Genomic DNA, 22,119 nt, shown 5'->3' with positions numbered 1-22,119 from the left:
ATTTTTTCCCACGGGCCGCCGAAATAAATGAAAGAATTGAAGTCACGTAAGAGAAATGAAGAGATTGAAAAATCGAGAGGAAGAGAAATAAGAAGCTTAAGCAAAGGACGGGACGAGATGGAGGAAGCAGGGGTTTGTGGGAGGGCCAAGAAGTGAGGTAACATTGAGGGAGGGAGAAACAGCGAAGCAGGGAGGGGCGCGAAGGAACCACCTCTGCGCCCCTTTCCGTGAAGGGAAAGGGGAATAGGATGGGCTCCAGAGGAGGCATTGGGTGACGGGGATATGGGGAAAGGAGGTGGCGGTTAGGGAGGCACTGCCGGAGGCCGAACGGTAGACACTGAGTGATATAAGTATAAGAGGGTGAGGGTGGGGAAGGGAGAGGTGGGATGAAGAGAAAGTTGGGGCAGTTGGAAGGGGGAAGATGAGGGATGGAGGGTAGGAAGGAGGGAGGAAGGGGTGGAAAGAGATGGGGGGTGTTAGGAGGGTGGGGGTTTTACTTTGCTTTGCGCGTACGCCTGGTGCACTGCGGCGGATCGTTAACCCAACTTTACGATCCCGTAGGACTGTGCAACTTTATGAGAGAAAAGAGGAAAGGAAGAAAAAGGGGAAAGAAAAAAAAAACTAATAGCGGAGAGATATGAAGTGGGCGGGACGGGTCGGGTGGCAGGGTTGAGGGGAGGAACGTTCGAGGATGGGGACGAGAGAGCGGAGATAAAATGAGCGGCGGCGTCCGAAGGCGCGATGGAGAGGGCGGAGGGGGGGGGCGGATGAAGCGAGCGGATATTAGCGCGAGGGGGGAGGATATGAGGAGGCCGCGAAAGAGCGGAGAAAGAAGACGAGGGGAACTGGGTCTCATCAATTTCACCTGGGGACGCGGGAGGTGAGAGATAGCGCGGTAAAGACTTACAAGAGTTGCGTAATGCTTAGGCCCCCGGGAATGGAGGAGACTCCGATCTCGGATGAGTGGACTGCCTTGGTGTCTTTAGGTGCATAAGGATTGCCTCGACCGGTGAAAGCGAATATAACAACTGCCATGCGACTAGACCAAGGGAACAAATTTTTAAATTTTGCAGTGTCACGGGAGCGTAATGCATTTCTCGCTGTTTCACGTTAATATTTACCGTTTTAACAATCTATAGTTGCTTTGATTCGGTTTCGGGAAAGAATATACAATGGGAATCACTAGATTTTGATAATGCGAAATAGGTACATGTCAAACTGAACTCTTGTAAAGTCAAAAACGCTACTGATTCACATGGAGTGCATACTCATATAAGATTATTGTGGTTACCCAAAATAAATGTATCCACCGCATTAATAAATAAAGGTCCAAAGGACTTTCTGAAATCCGTACTAAAAGTAATAATAAGGGAAAAACAAAGATAATATGCATTGAAATATTTATATCTCATATTTCCTCTAAAATTTCAAGAGTGACTACACCCAGCTCATCAACCTAGATGTTATTCATCTGGTCCCATAGTTTACAGCCGCATAAACCTACGTACGTATATTTCAAAACGTTTTCAATGATATCCTTGTTACCGATACTAATACAATTTAAACGACTCATTTTAGTCTTGTTCCCATGTTTGAACTATCTATTGTTTTACTGTAATTAAATGAAATCCAGACATTAATGGTGGCTACATTAAGTCATAAAAATTAATGGTAGTTAAATATTGATACTTAGTATTCAGATGTCACCGAAGGAAGAGCTATGGCAGAGAGGCTTAAATGATTCCTCGGTGAAAAATAAAACTTAAATCCAAAACCACCAATCAATTTATAGTTCAATTTGAGTCACCTTGTTTCCAGATCATTCCAAGGAAAAAATTGGGCTTCTGTCAACGGCATTAATGCCAAAAAATATTCACAACTCACGGCTGCCCGTTATGATATCACGGATAAGCTGCGAGCTAAAAAATGAATGAGATGAAAAATGTTGTTTTTGGAAAAAAAAGAAGGAAATGAAAAAGGAATTGCATTGAAATATGCGACATTAGGAGGCGGAGAAAGATTTAATAACATGTACGAGGTTCTTTCGAGGATGAACGAGAAAAAAAATGCCTCCATGGAAGTTGAGAGAGAGAAATTGAGCAATTGATGATTACTTTGGGGTGAGTGAGTGCAACGAGGATGGTAAGCATCTCCCTTCGTTGCAGCTAAGCTGATTTGTCGACTTGATCCCCTCTTCTTGGATGAAACCGCTCTTAAACTACATGTGTGTTTCTACCAAAGAAAAAAAATCTCCGTCCACTGGTTGACCTAAAAAAGCTCTTTATTCTTCTGGAGTGGAAATAAAATATTAATTAAAAAGTAATCTTTATGCCGAGAATGTTTCAAGAGCTCGTTTCAAGTGAATTCATCAACGGGTTCCCTCCTTTTTAATATCGTAATTATGGAAGGAACTGGTGGAAGTATTGTATGAAAATTATTCACCATGATAATTAAATTAAAATGTAAACAGTGGAACAAAAATGGGGAATTATTGAGAGCTTTCGCCATTAAAATATGGAAATGTGACAACAAAATTCGCAAGGGCATTTTAAATTACAAATTCAAGTAGCACATTGAAACTTGATAAATATTTTCATGCAAAAAATCATTACTTCCCTTTAAAACTTATGGAAACTATTATGTGTTAAGTGAAAAACAATCAACCATAGCTAGGCAGTAGGTGTATTTAAAATAAGTAAAACACAGCCGTAGTAAATGCAGACTACAGAATTAAAAAAAGGCAATAAAAAATATGACCGACTAATAGCAGAAGCAACCTCTTTCCCCTTTTGCCTTGCTCACACCAATTAAGTTGCCAACGTAAAATGTAAGCTACTACGCATAACGCTCATGCTATATCCTTCTAAAATCAGAACATATAATGAAATGTAGAAAAAACAAAGTAAATCTGCCTGTGTCGAAAATATGCTAAAATAAAATGAATTCTCATTAGGTTGAGCTGTCCCTATTTTTCCAATTCCAGCTTTAAGTTCCATCCATTAAAAATATTATGTATTAAATGAATTCAAAAACAAAGTGTTTTCTGCCAAACTCCTAGCTCCCGCCCACAGCATGTTACTCCCAACTTCTCCTTTCCCATTTCCTTTGCGTTTTGCTCCGCCGCAATCTTCTTTCAGAGCCCTCGAATGCCATGTGGGAGGAAAAGCTCTTTTCCTTCGCTCGTCTTGCGGTTTCGTCGAGAATGGTGCCTCATCGTAGAAGAAAAAACCGTAAACACGCACAGGGAGATCAAAAGAAAGGGCAGGTTAGAGGAGTGAGCGGTGGAGGAGTTGGGAAGGGTTCGAGGTTTAAGTGGGGAAATGGAGGAACGAGGGGGCGAGGCGACCAGAAGCTACTTGCCCCACAGAGTTTGGAATTCTTTCATTTTTGTGAAATACTTCGAGCATTCGGTGTGGTGAACAAGGAAAGAATAAGGTACGTAACATACGGGATAAAGTTTGTGCGAGCATTCTTGGGTTTCCGGCATGACAGATAGAGAGAAAAATTGCAAATGTATACAGATGGAAACGAAACACCATTCATGTAGAGCGGCTACCACGTTAAGGATGGATTTGAACCTAGTAATTTTTACTTTGGGGTGTAAATGAAATTAGATTATTACTATAGTCGCATTTTGTCTTGATTACTCATAAAAAATTGAACTAAATCTGAAATATAATGCTCACGTTACTCAGCTATTAGGTTGTTTTACAATAAATTCACATCACACTTTTTTTCATCCATTCATATAACATTTAGTATCTTTGAACGTAAACTTTGAATAACCTATATTGAGCCAGAAAAATAATTACAACGATATTCAATTTTCTTTGTTAAAGATAGGTGAATATTTAAGACGAAAAGAAAATAAGAAAGAAGACAAGGGTATAGGAATCTGAAGCTGGACTCTTCTACCCATGAGTCCGGAGTTTTTTGGCTGGTAATAACGGCAATGTTTGCAGTCAAGGCTTAAATGCAATGCACAAAAAGGCTCTCCTAATGGGGTACCACCTTGACTTGGCGGAATCATCTGTGTATTTAGACTTTCCAGTATGCTCTACTACCGGTAGCAGTGATATTTGCCTCTGTTATGACCACGCGTGACAAAACCTGTAGCTCGACCCACAAGAGAACACGTAGTCTACGAATTGACTGTTACTCAGAAAGCAGACAGCGGAAACCAACTAGACCGTCAGGCATCCAATAAAAAAGTAAAAAGGTACCATCTCTATTACGATCCCGTGATATTGGGATGAATACAGAAACGTAGATTACAGCATCCCAGCAAGTAGACGTCTTAGTCTGCTTGGATTGACATACTATCCGGCGGACGAAAAGCTTCCGCTATATTCATAATTCGTAATTCTGGGCCACCAGAAAACAAGAAACCGAGGAGAGGGTCAGTGGTCAGAGTGATATTAAATTAAAAAAAATTAATCTTAGCATGGTGCTGATACAACATGGAAATTTCCACTATCGATTAAGATAAAGTATTGCAATGTTAGGACTTCGTAAGGTGACATGATATGATAACTGGGATTAGATGAAAATAGTTACAGAGAGAGAGAGTTATATGACAGGGTAGATAAAGCAATATGAGAGGAAAAATGAGAGGACTTTTAATAAAATTGGGACTACGAATTAATTAATAAGAATAGCTTTTGTGGTCTTAAAAAATCTAATTAATCGGAAAAATAGGACGTAGAAACCATAGCAATGACAGTTATTAAATACGCAAATTTTTATCAACGAGTTTTCAGGCTTAAAAATGTAAGACTCATAAAATTCAATACGACAGTTTCGATATCTTTCTTGGCAAAATTTGTTTCCAGTATCTGCCAATGAATACAGCGAACATTGAAATTTAAAATCACACCAGTAAGTTAAATATCAGAATTACATGTAATTACTGAGGATATTACCCTCTGGATATGCAACGTATAAGAAATGTAATTCTAAATGGGAGGAAATACGGATGAATGTAGTTCCTTCATTTGGAAAGTTTATAAAAACGGGATATTTTATTGCTGTAATTAATTATCTCATTATTATAATGCAAAAAAAATTTGTGTATTTTTTAGCAGGTAGTTCATGCATTCAAAATTTGAACTCATGCCAACCTCACAAAATTAATAATTAAAAACTGTATTTTCAATTTCCAAGTTTACTTCGGAGTTCCCATAACATTTAATTTATTGCAAATATTTTTGCAGCTGCGGCATAATAAAGTACAATTCACTGGAACAATTACACAAACAACTGAAAGCCATTTCGCTGGTCCCATTGGGGCATTAAAAACGAATGCATGATATTGAAAACTTTCGCGTCCTCTTATTCTTGTTAACGAGCTTTCAATGCTTTCAAAATTAACCCAATTGACGAATTAAATTCGAGCATAACGCATTAGAGCCCATGCCCCATCTGAAAGCATACTGACGAATTTATACCGACGGCCGAATGGTGTCCGATAATTCTCCGATGACTAATTCAAGTCTTAAGTAATAAAAGTCGGTCCGTATAATTACATTAGCTGTTATCGAAATGAGCTCTGGGGAAGAGCGGAACCCATATGGATGGATTTTTCAAAACGGGAAATGATTATGATATTCGCTGAATTCACAAACATTAAAGTAATTGAGGCCGGGATAATTTTCCATTTTTCAACTCTCATCTTCATTGGCTGTTCTTCCACCTGCTCCCACGTTTGCCTGCTCTCTTTTTGCCTCGAAGATTTCCCATTGAAACACATGAGCCCCCTGTAAATTCCAATATGTTGAGCGGGAGGGATGTACTCGTGCGGCACTCTTTTTCTAATTGAGCTATTCTTCAATTACCATAGGAGGGGTGGAGTTGGGGAGGGAGGAGGTTCGGAGAGGGAAAGGCAAAGTGAGAGAAGATAACATGGAGAAAGGGTCTTTCTGCTCCTACTATCGCCCCATAGTTGTGAGGGTTTTACATTTTCCGAAATGACACCGGTCTGGATATTTTGGCGATTGGTCCATGGGCTTACCTGAACGCCTCTCGTGTACATGTTGTTGGCGTGGAGATGCAACGTGGAGAACTCTCGGGTCACGTCGAATTCAAACGTGATCTCCAGCGGCTGCCCCGGACGTGACTCGTTGAGCCAGCCTACCCAGCGGTTCCCTGGAGAAGAAGTAGAGAGGAAGAGAGAGACGTGAATTAGACGCTGGCGACGGAAAGTAAGGTCGGAGATGAAAGAAGGACTGGGAGTAGCAAGGGGACAACGGAACGACAGGGAAGGAATGATAAAGATGCTTTGAGCATCTGTGTGAGAGTGTGAGGCGGAGACGAATTACATTCTCCACCACTCCCCAGGATTCCCTTCCCGTTCGACGTCCTGCGCCTCACCCGTAGCGTCCAATTTTCGTAAGTAAGTTGAGGGTCTTATCAAACGGATGATCTCCTTCTTCTAGAAGAATCCCTTCCGAAAGAAAACTCGTCGTGATGGGAAAAGAGTTGCCCTATAAATGATGGAAATAATTCGAGTTCCAAGAATTAATTCAGCCAAATGGGCTTGTCGCTGTCGTAAAATTTTCGTTTAATTCGCCATTTCGAGAAGAACGCATAAGCTAACGTGGAAGAAAATCCACAAAATGCTGACTTAGATCTTCGATGGATTCAGTTTTACTGAGAAAACAACTTCGCAACGGTTTCCTTGCCTAAAACCACATTTGTTTACAATAAAGGCAATGGTGCAATAGATGTTAAGTAATTCTCATTTACAAAGAAATAAATTGTTTCTCATTACCATTTTCACCAGCCATTGTCGCTAGCGGAAACTCCTTATCTCTGCTGTAGTTATTTTCCCCAAAAGACCCACCATAGTTTAATCACTGACGCTTCCATTTAATTACTTTATCGTCTACCGCATTTTTACCTTATTTATAAGTGTACCACTGTCTAACAAATTATTTCTGATCACCTTATTTGCCACTGATTACCATTTGGCATGCAAGTCTTATTGTTTTTTCCCGGAGCAGGGGTCTCAATGAAAATCCTTAAAATTATCATTTACTACTTGTTCATATCATTTTATTCAGTGCCCTCAAGAAAAAAAATGAAACACGTGCCGGGATATGCCCTCATGGATATTCCTCATGCAAAAGGTAAAGAAATTAGTGCTGTGTAGCCTAATTGTGAGGATACAATACACGTGGATGTATACGACCGCTCACGATGATTCTTGATTCCGAAGCGTGGGGAAATTTATTTATTCAGTATTAGTCCGAAAACAGCACATTTTGGCCTTTACATCGAACTATTAGCAACGATAACTATGGACACATTTACAAACGCCCAAGCCCTAGGTGGAGGAAAACTCACCCAGACGGGAATCGAACCCGCGACCCTTGCTATGGCGGACGAGGACGTTACCCCGCCGCCACCGGGGTTGGCATCGATCGAAATACGTGGGAGAAGCGATTGTATTATCCTACGGCCATAGAGATAAAAAAAGGAAACTTACAAGTTACATAATTTAAGTATTTGAGAAACATGTATCACTGATATAAGGCTCGGTAAACTGTCACTCGAATTAAAATAATATGAAGTTTTCATTACTCAGTAATAGTGAAAATCCCTCCAGAATCTTCAAAATGAACCTAAATTCGACTAATATTTTTCGATGATTTTCCATCCCTCTAATTATGTGGTCTAAAAAAGTTAATTTTATTTTGAGCGATTTCTTATCAGATAGGTTTCGCATAGTAAGTCGGGCTACAACTTCATTGTAAAAATGGTGAGATCTTATCATTTAGTAGGTGTAAATACTAGTGTGTGGAATTTCCTTGAACCACTCATGGTAGAGTATATTTCTTTTAATTTATACTGTTTATTAATTACAATAAATAAAAATGTTTTTCAAAGTACGGATTTACTAAAAGATACTTGAAAAATAGGCTGTAGAGAATTTTATTTAATGAAAAACATTTATTAAGTGGTACTTATGACTCAATCTCACCTTAAAAGAAGGTAGGTCTAGTACGGAGTTGAATTAGGCAAATTATGCCTATAATAACCCTTTAAATATCTGGTAAAATATGGAATACAAAAGTAATTGAAAACTTTAAAATTAAAATTTTCAATTTAACGTAAATCTATTAAAATGTTGAAAGTTTTTTTCAGGAACGTTAATAAATAAACCAAAGTGGATTGTCACGTCCAATGGATCAATATTAACGCTGGCCAAAAATGTAATCACTTCCTCTTCCCATTAAAAAATAAGCATTAAATATAAAAGTTCATTCCGAAATAATAATTAGCTTTATAGTTATTGTGCACACAAAATCTCGACCACATCAAAGCCTACCCTCGGAAAAAAATAATTGGGAAATTGGACGATGCATGGTTAAGAGGGCTTGTATTACGTTTCAACTCTGCTTTTCATACATAGATATGTAACAAGCCTGTAGAACAGAGGAAGGACGCGCTCCTATTCCTAAGCCTATTCCTCACTTTTAATGGAGTACATAGTATTAAAATCCCAGGGCTGAAGGAGGTAGGCTCAAATATTTCCATATATTACAGGACTTTTATTTTCTTTATCCCACCGTCAAATTCATGAGACTATATATTTTAAGTAACATGAAATATTTGAAGTTACTCATTATTTATTATTAATTTAATAATAACATATAAATTTAAATGTGGCCGGCGTATAAATATCTCTTTTTGGTTTTCGTGAGAAACATCTTGATGGCATTTATATTGAACTATCAATTGGCATTAACGAATTCATTAACTAACTTAACGAACAAAATTAAAAGGTACTACTCTGTAAATCAAAGGCCCTCGACAGAGTAATCTTGTCAAGCGGAAAAGATAATTTCTTCTTATAGTTAATCTGTTTTGTGATTAGCTACATAATTTTTCCTATTTTCCATATTGGCCAACGTTTCGATGCCCGACTTGTGCATCGTCCTCAGGGTATACGTGCATCTACCCTGTGGACGATGCACGAGTTGAGGCATCGAAACGTTGGCCAATATGAAACCCCTGACCCGGTGGAAGACCCGGGAAAACTTCATGAAATTGTGCTACCTGTTGGGTAAAGAAAGTCAAGCTAAACTTGTTCAAGCAGCCATCTTTTATAAAGCCTGGTTTCAAGAACGACCTATTTTAATGATAATTAATGGGAGGTTCGTACGAAAAATGGAGATTCATAGCGAACTAAATGTTTGACGAAAATATTCATCGAACAAAATTGCATTTAACTTTTACATTTTATGAAATTGTTAACAGTTAGCTTCACTCATTTTTGAACTAAAGAAGGAAATTTATAATGAAAAGTACAAATAAAAGAAAGGGGCGAATGATGAGCTTCAAGAATTAAAATAAATGACAAAAAAACGGGTACTACAATTACAAATTTTTAAATTAAAAACTGGCTGTGAATGAGGGACAATCGCTGTGAGTTATTTTCAAGCAAGAGTCAATCAATTACGCTACTAAACTCAATAGGCATGTTAAATATAAAAATTCGTACAATACAGATTAATACCTTATGAGCTCGCTGGCCCGTAAAATTTCATTCGTGAACATAGAAACCGATAGTCATCATCGTGAATGTTGTTAAAGCACTTCAGGGTAAATTAAAGCATATTTATTTCGAAGTTCAGTGACCCAATCTTTCCCCGATTAGAACAATTTGTTCTGCTTTGCGTGAAGAAGGGATGTGTGTGATGTGTTTACCTCTATTATACTTGTTCGGGCAAACACGATTACAAACTGAAAGTATGTAATTTCATTTTCTTAATAACTCGTTAACCTTTGTGTAATAGATAGAAATACAAAAAGATTCATTTAAGACGGATCGAAAAATGCCAGAATAACACGATTTCACACATGAGATAGATGAGAGTATCGTAAATATTACCGAATACTGACTAATATATATAAATATATATTCACATGAGGCCAGTTCAAAGAGTATCATGGATTTTGAATTTTCGATGGTTACGTATATTTAATTTTGGGATTTTGTGGCGCTATTCCTCTCACGTATGCCGAAAAGTTTGGCCATTTAAAATGTTCAGTTAATTGTTGGCAGGTATTTTGCTTGGACGTGTTTTGGCTTGTCTTCGATTTTTGCCTGTTCCAAAAAATGGATCAAAGATTTTGTATCAAAATATGTGTGAAAAACGAAATTTGGAAAAATGAACCTTGGATCGAAGTAACGTTTATCGGTGGTAAAAAATGTTCTGAGAGGGCCGAGAAGATGTGAACGACGAAGAGCGTACCGGACGCCTGAGCACGTCAACAACAGACGAAAACATTTATGAAGTGAAGAAAATAGTATTGGCCAATGGTCGGATCACCGTTAGAGAAGAGTGCTGAGGACCTAATCATATCCCAATGATTTGGGCATGAAACGGGCCGCCGCGAAATTCTTTCCAAAATTACTCAATACCGAACAAACACAGCAACGCATTAACATTGCTAATGGGGCGTTGGAATGTGTCCGCGACGACTCAAATTTGCTCAAGAGGGTCATAACCGGTGAAGAACTATAGATTTTTGGTTATGACGTGGAAACTAAAGCTCAATTACCCCGATGGAAGCTGCGGAACGAGCCGAAACCGAAAAAAGCGCGCCAAGTTCGGTCGAATGTGAAAGTTTTCTTACAGTGTCCTTCAGTTGCAGGGGCGTGGTGCAACATGAGTTCTTGCCACAGGGTAGAATGGTAAATAAGGAATATTACGTGCACGTTTTGCGCAATTTGCGCGAAGCAATCCGCAGCAAACTCTCGGATTTGTGGAAGAACAAAAATTGGCTTATACACCATGACAACGCCCCTGCTCACACACCGTTACTTGTGCGCAAAATTTTGGTCAAGACCCACACACCAATGGTGTCGCAGCCAACCTATTCCCCAGATCTGGCCCCCAATGACTTTTTCTTGTTCCCGAAACTGAAGAGGTCCATGAAAGGACGACGGTACGCCACGATTGGCGAGATAAAGACTGTATCGAAGGAGGAGCTGAATAAGATCTCAACATTATATGAAGTGCTCCTAGGATTGGCAAAAACAGTGGCAAAAGTGTCTAATATTTAATGGGGATCATTTTGAAGGGGACAAAATAGATATTCATGAATAAATAAATAATGTTTGAAAAAACACAAAAGTGGCAATACTTTTTTAACAAACCTCGTGTGTGTGTATAATATACATACATACATACATATATATATATATATATATATATATATATATATATATATATATATATATATATATATATATATATATATATGTGTGTGTGTGTGTGTGTGTGTGTGTGTGTATATTTTTATATATACATACAGTCCCGCACCCAAAAGTGGTAGGACTGATTTTCTCTGGCGCTAACGGAGCGGTGGAGGGGGGGTCCGCCTGACAGGATAAGGTGGAGGGGGCTCTTAGCAACATACCGACACCAACCTCAGTCACCTGCGGGCTATCGTTGAGCGAGGACACCGTTTTTAGAGAAGCAAGTTTTTTGTCCGCGTCGAAAAACAAAATGAATCTGAATTTAGAGCAACGTTATTCCGTGAGGTTTTGTGCGAAACTCGGGAAGACGGCAACTGAGACCATCGATATGATCAAGCAGGCTCATGGTGACACTGCCTTAAGCTGTTCCATAGTATTTGAGTGGCACAAGTTGTTTAAAGAGGGTAGGGAGCTCGTTGAAGACGACCATCGCTCCGGACGGCCGTCAATGGCAAGAACCCATACGAATGTGGACAGAGTGAGGACACTGCTGAACACAGACCGACGCTTAACCAGTGAAGAAATTGCAGACCAGTTGGGTCTAGCTGCATCCAACGTCCAAAGCATTATTTCACAGGATTTGGCCATGCGCAAGGTGTGCGCCAAGATGGTGCCGAAAATTCTGCCATGACGCGCTCGTCGTCAGACAGCTCCTGGCCAAATACGGCGTTGCCAGGTTGCCGCACCCGCCCTATTCTCCCGATCTGGCACCACCGGACTTCTTCTTCTTCCCCCTGATGAATAGACAGCTCAAGGGACGACGTTTTGAGTCAATAGAGGCCGTTCAAAAGGCTCCGACGAGGGTCATCAATGGCATCCCCAAAGAAATTTCCAGCGGGTGTACGGGGAATGGGAGTACCGTTATACTAAGTGTTTAGCAGCTCAAGGAGCATACTTTGAAGATTATTTAGTCGATGTAAGTATATCGTCAATAAAATATTTGTAAAAAAATCAGTCCTACCACTTTTGGGTGCGAACCTATATATACAGGGTTCGTCCGGAAAATAAGTGTACTGAGCTCAGGAAAAAAAATTTATTACACTCTTACATATCTTAAGCTAATATTCCTCAAAATAGGACCCTTGTGAGTCGATACACTTGTTCCAGCGGCGTTCCCATTCCTGGAACGCTCCCGCGAAGGCATCATCGGGAACCACTCGAAGACACGTCGTCACGGCCTCTTTGACGGCGTCCAAAGTCCCGTATCGCGTTCCTTTCAAACTCCTCTTTATCTTCGGGAACAGAAAGAAGCCTGGTGGTGCCAAGTCCGGGCTGTAGGGTGGGTGCGCCAGCGTTGCCACGCCGTGCTTGGCCAAGAAGTCCGACACGACAAGCGCGGTGTGAGACGGCGCATTGTCGTGATGCAGCCGCCAAATGTTTTTGATCGCTGGCCGGACGCGGGCGACTAGTTTTCGAAGCCTGTCGAGCTCTTGGACGTAAAATGCAGCATTTACAGTTTGTCGTTCAGGTACAAATTCGTAGTGGACGACTCCCCTTTTGTCAAAAAAGACAATGAGCATCGCCTTGATCCGAGATTTGCTCATGCGAGCTTTCTTTTGACGGGGTGATGATGGGGTGTGCCACTCCGCACTTTGTCTCTTCGACTCCGGGTCGTACTCAAAGATCCACGTCTCGTCACCCGAAACAAAGTTCTCTAAAAAATGTGGATCATTTTTGCAGTGATCCGCAAGTTGTGTCGCGATTTCCAAACGATTGAGTCTTTGATCATCACTGAGCACTTTCGGCACCAACTTTGCACAAATTTTTCGCATCTGTAATTGGTGCCTAATAATCTCGTGCACTATTGTTTTTGGCACATTACACTGCTCTGCTATCATCCGAACACTAAGACGACGATCAGAGTTCAGTACATCGCGAACTTTTCGCACATTTTCGTCGGTGAGTGTCGTTGATGGGCGTCCAGGCCGTGGTTCGTCGTCGACCTCTTCTCTGCCCTCCACGAACATCTTGTGCCACCGAAAGATCATGTTTCTGGACATGGCTGACTCCCCGTAAGCCTGGTTAATCATACCGACAGTTTCGGTAGACGATTTCCCAAGCTTTACCGCAAATTTGATGGAATAACGCTGCTCCAAAAACTTCGGCATCGCGTTCCGTGACGTGGGTCGAGCGTGGAGGTTCGCGTTAACAGTGCTCCTCACTACACCACAGCTCAGAGCCGACTGCCTTTTTCAGCGTCGCTTGCCAACATACCCCCCTCCAATCGCAGCCCGTCAGAGCGGTGCTGGGCGCGCCTGGTGCGGCGCGCCCAGTCCAGGAGTCAGTACACTTATTTTCCGGACGAACCCTGTATATATATATATATATATATAATATTGATCAACTTTTACACCCGCGGAAAAGAGTTACTCCTTAGAAACATCGACCCCAACAAATCTCCGGGACCTGATGAGATACCAGCTCGCGTGTATAAAGAACTTTCGTCTTACATTGCCCCTTATCTTGAAATAATATTTAAGAAATTATTAGCAGAAGAAAGCGTGCCAAGCGGCTGCAAGATAGCTTCTATAACGCCCATATTTCAAAACAGAAACCAGGAGGACCCCAGTAATTATAGGCCAATATTGCTCACCTCCATCTCCTGTAAGATTCTTGAGCACATCATGGTTAGTTTCATAATGACGTGTCTTGATAGCCAAGATTTATTGATTAATAACCAACTAGGGTTCCGTATAGGGAGATCTTGTGAGACTCAACTCGGACTCTTTGTTCATGATATAATGAATTCCGGTGAAAATAATGTTCCAGTTGATGCGATATTTCTAGATTTTGAAAAAGCTTTTGATAAAGTCCCTCGTTGCAAGTTACTCGCGAAGTTGGAAACTTATGGAATACACGGGAGTATTATATGCTGGATTAGACAATTTCCAAAAAATCGCATTCAAACAGTCGTTTTGGGCGGTGTATCACCCGATACTGCCCAAGTCACGTCGAGTGTACCACAGGGAAGTGTCTTAGGCCTCCTATTGTTCCTTATTTACATAAATGACCTCAGTACCGTGGTTATTAGCAGGCTCCGTCTTTTTGCTGACGATGCGGTGATTTATGGGGACATTCGAAGTCGCGTTAGCTAACGACCTAAATGCAATCCACACTTGGTGCGATACATGGCAATTGGAACTAAATTTGAAGATATGCGTAAAAATGTATTTTTGGAAAAAAAAGTAATTCCCTCCCTTTTAGTTACAAAGCGAAAAAAACAGAAATCGCGAGGGTAGAATCCTTTAAATACTTGGGTGCAACAATTACTCACGATCTGTCCTGGGGAAAGCACATACGAGAAATATGCGGTCGTGCTAATAAAAAATTGGGATTTGTAAAAAGAGTGCTAGGTAGATGCGACGAAAAAGTGAAGGAACGATGTTTTCTTGCCCTAGTCAGGCCTCCCCTAGTGTGCTGCCAGTATATGGGATCTTCAAGAGATAAATTTGGAATTCGATCGAGTTCAACAGAGGGAGGCTAGATTTGTCAAACATTGTTATGACCAACGTAGTAGCGTAACCACTTTGCTAGAAAATTTAGGCTGGGATTCCCTCAGCTCGGCTGTCGTCTTCTTTTGAAGAAGACAGCCGAGCTGTCGAAACGTCAAATAACAAACTGTGAGTGTCCTTTCTTTGTGTCTCTATATTCTAAAAATCTACATCTGTGTTTTTATATATTTGTGTGTCGCTGAAGAGCGTTCCATTTCGAAAATATTTTTATACATTTATATATATATATATATATATATATATATATATATATATATATATATATATATATATATACATAATTCTTTTCATTTATATATTAGTGATGCATTTTGCAAGATGAAAAATGGACATGGTAAGGAATTATTAACTTCGTTTAACCTCACCTTGAGCTCCTTGACCCTTCAGGTCAGGCGTGAAATGGTCAGCACCAAACAATCCGTCAGACAGCTGACCCAAACCTCCCTTCATCGAGGCGGCGTCCACTACACCGTCGTAGCTCAGGTCCTCTAGGCCAGCCTCCGGACTTCGTGCATCCCCACGTGGAGCGATGTAGGAAATAATGCCCTCTGCAAATAAAGAAGAAAGGATTATATTGGAGTGGATAGAATATGATGTCCCTTATCAGGTAAAGATCATAAATATTATTGTTAGCATTAATTTTATTCTTTCCTATTGGACAGCCTGTGAGAGCTCAGGTACACGCACTAGTAATAGATACGTACCCAATTACGTAAATATATTTATTTATTTATTTTGCCCTAGTCCGAAAACAGCAATTCGGCCTTTACTTTATATCGGACTTTAAACAATGATACTAGAACAATATTACAATTTCAACTCGTACACCCAAGCCCTGGGTTGGGGAATGACCACCTTGGAGGGAATCAAACACGCTACCTCTGGGTTGGCAGGCGAGAACGTTACCCCTCCGCCACCGGGGTTGGCATATAAATCGAATGGTCAGTTTGAGTTCAGTAAGGAGAGGAATACCTGATGCCATTGTATTAAATAGATGAATAATGGAGAGGACTGTAGAAAACCGAGGATGTATTTGCTGGCGGAGTTCACTGATAAATGGGTACATAGATTACAATCAGGATGTGTTTGCCTGTTTCGTAGATTTCAAAAAACGTTTGATCAAGTGTACTGAGTAGAATTAAAGAATGAATTCCATAAAAAAACAAGTAGTGACTTATCCTCATCCTGCACATGTCTCAGATGACAGGTGCAAGTGGCGGGTGAAGAGTCAGGATGGGGGTATCGGGTGGAGTGCGACTGAGGTAACCGTTATCACCCGTGCTTTTCAAAGTACGAGTACATGTCTCGTATATAGGGAGGAAATGTTTTAAGAGGCATTTTAAAAGCTGGCTAAAAATTAATAGTTGTTGGTGAGTTTATCAATTCATTTTATTTTGCTGGTAATCAAGCTTTAGTTTGCCAGTCTGTTAAGGGACTGCCAAATTTTCTAAGAGAATAAGTAAGTTAGCGAAAGATATGATCATAAATGTGGACAAAAAATCAGTTATGCGATTTTCGAGAGAGGCGAATGCTAATTTTAAATATTAAAACAGGAGTTTGATAATTTAAACAGGGGGAAGAGTTTACCTACCTCGTTAGTGTTTTGGGTGATTATAGTCAAAGCAGAAGGGACATAAAAAGAAGAATTGCTTAAGATAAAAAAACCTTTCCGAGGAGGAGGAATGGATGACAGGAAGAAGTGTCAGAATTTGAAGAAATGGCTCGTCTAAACTTAATATGGAGCAAGATTTTACAGACGCAAAGCCTTGGTCGTTAAATAAAGGTGATAGGTGTAGATTGCTGGTTTTAGATATGAGGGTTTGAAGGTTATTGGAAAATGTTTCGTGGAAAGAAAGGGAAAAAAACGTGGTGGTTTTAGCCATGATGGAGGAGGAGAGGGTTTTTTTTGGGATAAATCTATAAAAGAAATGAATGCTGGGTGCCGAAAATTTTGATTGGCAATGGGATATTGAAGACTGTGATACAATAGGCAAAATAGAACTTTAGGCTAGCGATCAAAGGGTAGAAATAGAACATGCGTTGACCAAAGGAAATATGAGGAGTCGAAGAGGGGATTTTTTAATCGTCGGATTTCATATTGTGTTTTCTCCGGAGAGGTTAACAAACGCTCATATGTGTAGGCTGCGTCCATCCAAAACCGACCTTAACAGGTATAACACCAGTAATAGTTAAAAACTAAAGATCTACCAGATTTACGATGTTTCTCAATATTAGATGGATCCCATTGCAAAAATCTCTCATTCAAAATAACTGGTTTAGCAAATGATATTAGAATTTTTGATTTTTATAGATGTTTTCATCTTTGATTTTATTTCCTATTGATAATTTGCTGACATGTTTGTCTTATTTTTTATGGACATTTGGAGTAAGGTGATTGAGATTAAGCGTTCATGAATGAGGAATAAGCTGATATGTGAATATAACCGAGAATCATTAGACAAGTAAAGTTTTGATTTTGCAATAATTTATTACACGAACAAAGAGAGCAAGAAGAAGCATCGCTAGAATACGTTTATACATGGGAAATATTTACTTTTTCAGACACCGCGTACTATGAAAATTTCTGAGCTATGCTAACTTCTACATCTTAATAAGATTCAATTTCAAAGACACAACCAGCTGAGTTTTAAAATTTTTAACCCATGAGAGCATTTCTTTTCCTTTTTTTAAGTGCGTAAAATGAGGGCACAGAAAGATGGTATTCACTCCCGCAAGTAACAAAGGAGGGGTATAAAGCATTACCATCGTCCTTTTATTTCGGCCCTGAATAGCAAATTAGCAAGAGGAGCCTACGAAATAAAGGGAAATAAAAATTCCTTCAACAAGTACCTAATAAGGAAACACGGACCGGAATATACGTGGATTAAAGTTTTTAGCGGAAACATTTCCCCAGCTAGATACAACGACCGGGTCACGTCGGTCTCAACCATATTCATGCCTTTGCTCATGTACGGCCGGGGAGTGATGGGGGAGAGGGAGAGAGAAAGAGAGAGGATGGGAATCAGAGAAAAGGAGAGAGGATGGAGAAAGTAGAGATAGAATCGCGAGTGAAGAAAAAATGGGCAGATAGGGAGAGGAAAAGGGTTGTCCAGAGAGAATGGGGGGAGTTGAAGGGCGTTATTGCGTGTGTTAAACTTTTTCGCTGTATTCATCCCTTGCATCGCGAGCCACCGCGAACTTTCTCTACTCCGGAGCTCGCCCAATTCCTGATCCAAATCGACCACAACAGACGTTGCACATACATATACATTTCTATATTTATAATGTACGGACGAACTCGACGGAGCGCCCGGTGATAGAGAGAATAAGTGAGGACGGGAGTGGTGGAAGCATTCGCGAGAAACGGAATATGTATGTTTAGGTGCGCTCGCCTTTGGACGGGGGTTTGGAGGCCACGGTGGCGTAGCGAGCAAGAAAAGGGGGTTGAGGGGGGAGTGGGATTTACAGGGAAAATGGAGTGATAGGAATGAGGCACTGTTAGGAATTGCGTGTAGCGAGGGTGGGGGTGCACGGAGGAGGGCAATTTTGAGATTCCACCCGCACTCACATACACAAGGAGTGAGGGAGTGGGAGGGCGAGTAGAAAGCTAGAGAGGGAGGGAGAGAAAGGTGGAGAGCACTTCGGAAAAGCGGTTATACTCAGCTCCGCTGTTCCCTCCCGGGCAAAGCCGCTTGTTTCCCCGCTCACATTCCCCACGGGAAATTAAGAACTGAGGCGGGAAGGGGAGGGACTGCTGTAGGGGGTTGGATGAGGGGTTGTGGGCGAAGTGGTGATGGGGTGAGATATGGGAGGAGATGGGAAGAGAATGGTGGGAAGGATATTGTGCGTGGGTGGGGCAGGGGGTGGGAGCGGGAGGTTACACAGACAGAGGGAACAACGGTGGGGGGAGATACTTGTTAAAAGGGGCACAGGAGGTGGAGGTGGGAGGGACAGAGAGAGAGAGAGATGCGGAGGGGCATTTTAGTGGATTGGCGGGATAGTGGTTCAAAGGGGTGAAGGTGGTGGAGGAAGGAAGTAATGGCGAGGAGGCGGATGGCCACGAATGAATGGAGGCGAGAGTTTGATCGGACGACTATGAGGGCAATAGGTTTACTTTTGTTATCTCACCGTAAACTATTCTCGAGTGATGCATCTCCGTCCCTCTCCCACATTAACTCTCTCACAGGTGACTTTCTTCACCACGATGGTTTGGTGAAATCCCTCAGCCAGACGGCAAAAAGCGTTTGCGAGAGTATTTTATTGGTTTTTCAAGGAACAATATGAGGAACGGCCTCATGATTGGGGAATTGATTAACTACTGGGGCATCATTACATCTCTAAACCACCACTTAAAATGTTTACAAGCTTTTTGAAATGCATATTGTTACTCTGGTATCTTATTGATATGAATATTATTACTAGAATAGAATATAATTTTGTAAAATTTAAAATAAAGTATCGCTGATTAGTATCAATTTGAATAAAATTCATTACATATTACGAATGCGGATTAAAATTCATACGAATCGTAAATAATTACGATTCGTATGTGCTAATGTAGATAAGCCATTTTAAGGTGTTCTAAGGTTAGTGATTATTCTATAATGAAGAATGGTACCCAGATATTTGATAATTATCCGAGTTATGCCCTAAATATTTACGAAGAAGTAGTAAAGTTTGTTGTTCTCCGATCCACTCCATAATTATTTATTTATGTAAAATCAGTAGCCATTGGACGAATTAGAGCAAAATTTTAGCTGATTAATTTAAATCTTTCCGGAAAGTGCGGTTAAATCAAACAAACTACAGATGACTTATTTATTGAGAAATATGTACTCGGAGAGAGGCAGTATGGAGGTAATCTCCATTAATGAACTAGATTTGCTTATTGTTTAGCCAAGCTCAATTTTAAACACAGTCCATGACCGTGACATTGTTTAAGTGTTCACACATGAGCGTTCATCCGATTAAGTAAGTTATTATATGATGTAAACGAAAAATAGACGCAGACTCAAATAATTTTAACAATACGGGTGTATGTCAGTTTTGATGAATTTCTTCCATTACTGCTTCAAAGCCTTAAAGTGAAGTAAAATATTGGCCTAGCAAAATTGATCGACCGCTGGCTAAAAAACTTCTAAGAGACCAAAACTTAATGGGCTATTGCAAACGCAATTGATTATGCAATAAACTATCTACTGTGTAGAAAAGAAATTCGATGAATAAACAATGCAGTAAATGTTAAAGGGGAAAAAATAGAGAAATGATGCTTAAGTTGTGTTCTCCAAACATTCTTCGTGGTAGTGGAAAAATTCCAAAGTTTGGACTCGGGTATCAGGCGAAAATAGAGATACTTACTGAATATTGGATTATCCGGGCCAGAGGTACAGAACCTTAACCACAAAACGAACGAATTTCGCGTTCCCTCGGGTCTGGATATTCAATAAACCATGCATCCTTTCTGATATAGGTGCTCCTCTCTCGGAACAGGAATGTTACTGCTGCAGTGATTTTTTGTGAACTTAATAAACTATAGATTTTGACGAGAAATGCTTCAAAAGAGATAATTAAACGCTTGCAATTAACGAATGATATAATACTTTTCGAAACCTGGCACTTAAAAACATGTATAACATCATCTTGGTACACTTCACTATGGCGAAAAATGTCATATCCTCGAAAAATGGGCGGAGCACTTAAAAAATTTGTTCCCTTTTTTGGGTAGTGCGTGTATGTGGGTAAGACGCTCTCAATTTTCGATCTCTTCAAAATCTCAATAAATATAAAAGATTTATGTGAAGTTAAAGAATATAATCTTTGGACATTCAAAAGATTAATTTAATTTTTTCCAACAAACACCCACTTTTCGCACCCAATTTCCACCGCCATTCATTTTCGCCAGCCCCTCAGGGTGACGACTCTTGGGTCGGCCGTGGCGACGTCGGCGGCGATAGACCAGACGATTAGCCCTTTCGTGGCCTTCGCCGCGAAACCTCAAACCCTCCCCTCCTTCCCTACGCGACGACCCCTAACCCAACCCCCTTCACTCCACTACTCACTCCCTCCCTTGCTCCTTCGCCGACCGGCGAGAAAACGAAATCCCCCACCCTATCGAACCACTCACCCACCCCCGTGCCGATCCGTCACCCCAACCCTCCACCCGCAACCCCTTCACCATGCGACCGACGTACTTTCGATGCATGCCCAGGGACCAGGGGATTGCACCGATGGGGCGGGCGGGAGGGAGGGAGGCGATGGGGGAGGTGGAGCAGAAGGGGCAGAGGGGGAGTTGGGGGGGTCCAGGCCGTTCGTTTCAATTAGAGGAGCAACGAGCCAAAGTCACAAGGGAGTGGATGAACTGCGGGCCGAGAGGGCGGTGTGGGGCAGGGGCCGGTAGTGTCGGCTGCGGAGGGTGAGAGGACGAGAACGGGTGGGAGGGAAGTGGGGAGAGAGGGCGATAGAGAAGGGGGAAGTGGCCGAGGGAGTTGTAGTCGGACGACTGTGTTGGGGGAGGGGTGGGGCTGGGAAATAGTGAGGCGGGGGTGGCAGGGGATGCGGACCGTGCGGAGGCCACGAAGAAGGGCAGCTGGGGAGACGGTTGTGGAGGATCGGAAACACAAGGAAATGCAGGAGGCCCAGGAGAGTGAAGGGAGAGGAGAAGAGAGGGAGATAGATATGCGCGGAGAGACTTCACGTGGTTTGACCGTCGGGACTCTCAAGGGGATAGACCAAGGGTGACGACGCGCTAGGGTAGGGGCGAGAAAGAAACGGCGATCCGCGGGCCGGAGGGGTAAACAAAAGGGAGGGGGGGCAGACGAAGCAAGGACGTTGTCGGACCATCGAATGCCTCTCCGCGGAACCACTGAGGGATCACAAATGAACGTGAATTGCACGTTTGAGGGAATGCCTAAGATAGTGGTCGAATGCAGGGAGTGGGAATCGAAATAGGAGAGCGCACACCCTGTTTCTACTCGCAAGAGAGCGTCGGAGATTGCCCTTGCAGGTAATTTATTACGGGGACACTGGAGATGGCCCCTGCTGCCTCGTGCCTCGTTAATATCTCTCCCATCGTTCGGCTTGAAAAATTCACGAAGTGAATTTCAAGACTCATGAGTCCTCTGCACCATCTAGCCTTTGTTTGGCGGGGGAAGTTACTCTAATACAGTGTCTAACACAATGGCCGGAAAAAATAAACTCCAAGAACGAATCCTAAGCGATATTGAGTAAACGAGGGTCGAGACGGGAATATAACTGAGAGAACGAATACTAAAGTGAAAATTAGTTATGAAAATGGATGTATGAAAAATGGGAACTATACTACAGGAAGTTATGAAAGTG

At 41.4% G+C, this 22,119-nt stretch overlaps 1 protein-coding gene across 1 annotated transcript in view; it reads right to left on the bottom strand.

Annotated features, from left to right (window-relative positions):
* LOC139691099 (discoidin domain-containing receptor 2-like) overlaps positions 1–22,119 on the bottom strand; it is a 438,203-nt gene that overhangs the window by 70,234 nt on the left and 345,850 nt on the right. The window contains exons 5-6 of the mRNA XM_071588858.1: positions 15,147–15,329; positions 6,011–6,144 (exon numbers count right to left, since the gene is read on the bottom strand). Coding sequence (XP_071444959.1) covers positions 6,011–6,144; positions 15,147–15,329 — 317 coding nt within the window. The remainder of the gene's footprint in view (positions 1–6,010; positions 6,145–15,146; positions 15,330–22,119) is intronic.

The sequence above is a fragment of the Hetaerina americana genome, unplaced genomic scaffold, assembly GCF_022747635.1.
Source record: "Hetaerina americana unplaced genomic scaffold, ioHetAmer1.1.p SCAF_3, whole genome shotgun sequence".
NCBI lineage: Eukaryota > Metazoa > Arthropoda > Insecta > Odonata > Calopterygidae > Hetaerina > Hetaerina americana.
This window is presented reverse-complemented; position numbering and strand designations above follow the sequence as displayed.